Source organism: Nannobrachium achirus, assembly GCF_963921795.1.
Source record: "Nannobrachium achirus genome assembly, chromosome: 12".
Classification (NCBI taxonomy): Eukaryota; Metazoa; Chordata; class Actinopteri; order Myctophiformes; family Myctophidae; genus Nannobrachium; species Nannobrachium achirus.
In genome coordinates this window covers 32,522,700-32,526,872 of record NC_137832.1, presented here as the reverse complement: position 1 = coordinate 32,526,872, position 4,173 = coordinate 32,522,700, and the positions used below count along the sequence as shown (strand labels likewise).

At 43.9% G+C, this 4,173-nt stretch overlaps 1 protein-coding gene across 1 annotated transcript in view; it reads right to left on the bottom strand.

The window, feature by feature from the left end:
- LOC308295528 (kelch domain-containing protein 3-like) overlaps positions 1-2,972 on the bottom strand; it is a gene marked incomplete at both ends in the record, with an annotated part of 40,412 nt that extends 37,440 nt beyond the window's left edge. The window contains one exon of the mRNA XM_080738580.1: positions 2,172-2,972. Within this exon, the coding sequence (XP_080594706.1) occupies positions 2,172-2,972 (801 nt within the window). The remainder of the gene's footprint in view (positions 1-2,171) is intronic.
- Between the last annotated feature and the right edge of the window lie 1,201 nt (positions 2,973-4,173).

Genomic DNA, 4,173 nt, shown 5'->3' with positions numbered 1-4,173 from the left:
ACCAAAAGGTTTAGAAGTCCCACTCGTGCCTTTTGTGATGCTTTATACTTTGGCCCAAATATAAACATCTCATCACTTAACACTTCATTAAAAGTGTTAACCCTAACCCTAACCCAGGAGAGGCAGGCATGCATACAGCTCACATTAGACCTTAGTGAGCAGCCCAGAACCAACCGTGCTGCCCTGTTCTGGACCACCTGGAGCTTCCTGAGGTCACCACTGGCAGCAGATGACCACACCATGGAGCAATAGTCAAGATGACATAAAACTAAACTCTGAACTATCTGACAAAACAAAAGAACCACATTTCCTGGAAATACCAATTGCTCTTCCCATTTTCAAAGCCATATAATTAATGTGGTGAGACCAAGACAGTGCAATCCAGCATCACTCCAAGGAGTTTAGTACTTTCAACAAGCATCACTCCAAGGAGTTTAGTACTTTCAACTTGTTGAACTGCCAAATTGCTCAAGTTTAAATCAAGCTTTGGGATGCCATGTCATGTCCAGGTGCCTACATGTCTCTAATGCCCAGATATCCAGGTTCCTACTCATCCGGCTTTGTCCAGGCCCCAAAACATGTCCTGACTCTGAAGCATGGCCTACACACTTGCAATTGCAAATTAATTCTGTCTGGTCAATTTGACATACAGTATATGGCCCAAGTGTGTGCCAACAAAAGTGTCGGAGGAGTAGATTTTCCCATGATAAAAAAATAATAATAATAATAAAATAAACATATTTTCAGTAATGCCATAGCCTAACTAGTAACTAGGCCTAATAACACATATGTGAGAACCCAATGGCTAAGTAATAGAATATAAACAAAAACATAATGCAAGACAGGTAGGTGCTTCTTCTTCTAGATAGACCACCCTTTTTGAAGCGGTGAAAACCGCTTCCAATGAGTGGCTTTGTGTGTCCCACGCCCATATATGGTCATTTCAGTCCAGAATGAACAGGTTTTTTCAAAAACAAAATGTATGTCACCTCATGTCCATATATGGTCACTCCAGTCCAGAATGAACAGGTTTTTTCTGTCCCGTACGTCCAGAATATCAGTCCAGAATGAATAGGCTTTTTCAAAAAGCAAAATGTGTGTCCCATGTCCATATATGGCCATTTCAGTTCAGAATGAATAGGTTTTATCTGTCCTGTACGTCCAGAATATGTGTGTAGTGTCCCTCCCGGTCTGATGAATGGATACTTTGAGGATTGGTCAAGCTTCACATGATAATTTGGCCTTCAGGTTTTATCTGTCCTGTACATGCAATAGTTCTCACCTACTGCATCCACAACTAATGCTTCACCGCTTCACTTCGAACCGAGGTTGGATTTTTTTTTTTTGTAAAGATATTTTTATTTAGACAAAAGTCACAATTTTACACAACAACAAAGACAAAAGACAAGAACAAGAACAATAAAACAAAACAAAAAACAAATAACCCACCCACCCAAACACACCCCAGGTACAGCATAGTTTCTTCCCCTACATTTGTATTATTAACAGCATATTACATATTACAATATCCCATTTAGTTACAAGGGTGCAATGATGGTAACAAAGACATAAAAGGGCCCCATATTTTCTTATATGTTGCTGGTTTCCTCCTGACATTATACAGGATCTTTTCAGGAGTACAGTAGGAAGTTAATTCGTTCAACCAATGTCTTTGAGAAGGAGGATTTTCAGCTTTCCAATTTTGGAGAATACACTTTTTCCCAGCTGTACCTGCCAGCAAAATGAAGTACTTCTTGTATTGACTTAACGAAAGTCCCTGTACGTCTCGAGGTTGGATTTTTTAAATGACAATAACAAATCCCTCTTAAAATATTAAATAAATAAATCGCCTATGGCTGCCTGTGGATGAATATTTTCAACATCCACTAGGGGGCGTGCTGACAGCAAGCACACTCATGTTATTTGTTGTTTGTTGTCATGGCTGCCAGTTCCCACCTGATGTCGTGTGGGAGTGCTGACTGCTCCAGACTGTACTGAATAACTGCTAGTTTGCACAGCGTCTTAAGAGTAGGACTCAAGTCTAAGATGATCAGGTCATCAGACGATACATTAATACCGTTGTATCGTCCAAAGAGTAGGATAAGATCTCCCACCAATGTGCAACAGCTCACGTTCATTGGACCCAATGGACATTTCCCCCTGGGCTTAACCTTCTTCCAGGAGAAGGTCTCTGGATTGAATTTCCACATATCAGTGAACTTCTGTTCCTGGTCGTTACCACCAAATATGTACAGCTCTCCATTGTAGGTAAAGGCTGAATGACCACAGCGTCTTCCTGGAAGAAGCCGTGCAGAAGGTGTGTTCAGCCAGCAGTTAGTCTCCGTGTCAAACACTCTGATGTCGTTGTACATCCCCCCTTGGCCCTGATTGACCCCAAAGCCCCCAAATACAAACATCTTCGTCCCGATGATGGTGGCAGAGTGAAAGTATGAAACAGGAGGTGGAGTTCCTCTGGTGTTAATTAATGACCAGACCATTGAGGTGGTGTCCAACTTGTAGGTGTCATTGCATCCAGTCTGGATAAACCCACCATGGATAAAAATGACCTTCCCCAAGACACAGGCTGAGTGAAAGCTCCTCCCCCCTGGAACAGTCCCTGACACCTTGGGTTTGAACCATCTGCGGGTGTCGACATTAAATGCATAAAGCACGTTGCAGTAATCCATCCCTCCACCCCAGATGTAGATGGTACATTCTATCAGCACAGCTATGTGGGCCCGGCGCCTGGAGGGAACCTCAGGTTGATGTTCTGTACTTCCAGATGTCACTGGAGGCAACTTTCTCCAGCATAAAGACTCTGTGTTGAGAACATGCATATCAATCTGATCACTGTTGTCCACGTTACTGTTGGAGTCTCCAATGTAGAACACTTTGTGTCCCACTGCGACGTGAGGAGTATAAAGATGTCCTTTTATAGCTCCTCCTTCAAGATGTACGGTCCACCTCAGCATCTCACACAAAGTCAAAGTACTGTAGGTTAAAAATGACTGATCAAATGTTGCACTGTAAATTAATAATACACGTATTGATCACGCTACCACTTATAGGTACAGTGACTTCCAGGTACTGACGTCACATTGATGACATCATCATCTCATCTCATCATACAATAGAGCACCGAAGTCTGACTGAAATAGAGCTCGAACCTGGGCTCTGACGTAGGCTCGTATCTATCCGGCAGAACCTCTGACGAATGTCTTGTGGGACGCTTTCAATACCTAGCACACTCTATCGAGAGTGCTGTACTTAGCTTAGTTAGTGCTATGCTTAGCTTAGTTCTTCTTCCTGTGGTCAACTGGAGTCTGCCACGGATCTGAACGGGAAGCCTGCTTATATAAGGTTGTCTGATGTCATATTGATGACATCAATCTGACACGTATGCCGTCCATGCCCGGTTGCCATTGACATCGGTCTAACAATGGCTACTGTCTATGACGACAGTCCCATATGACATGATGGACTATCTCCATATATAGTGTTCTCCAAATCTCCATGTTTAGGCCAAACAGGTTCGCTCCATTTCTCCATGTATGGGTCCAAAATGCCCAACGTTGAGCTAACATTGAAACGTTCTTAACACTGACGTCTTTTACACATCCTTGCTGAGTCCTGTTTTTCCTTTGAGTAGTGCTCCTGGAAGGATCTGGCTTTGTCCAGGCTCTGAAGCGTGGCCTACATCTGACCTACATCTTGGCACAAAGCGCTCAAAATGTGTTGTACGCCCAGGGTCACATTGGCCAAGCTTCGCGGGACACTTAATGAAAGTAGAAAAGCGGTTCCTGCAGAAACTGTGTGGGCTCAAACTATAATCTATCTATAAATGCGAGAAGTCTCTGTCTGTCTGTCTGTAATCCGCGTATCTCGAGAACCGTTCGTCCCACCGGCTTCAGATTCGGCACGCGCGTTCCCTGCCGTGGCGCCGAGTGCAGTGCCGGGCCTCGACCCGACCCGACGCACGGTTTTCCCAAACCGGCGCAAAACGTTCGGAATCTCCTTATGCGGGGCTGATTGTTGACATCTGTTCCGGAGGAAATTGGCGCAAGCGCTGACTCATTGTGACATCACTTCATAAAAGGCTCTGACATCACGTACGCCACATGAGTCAACAAAAAATCTCTGTGAGTGTGTATGTATGTGTATGTAATCCGCGTA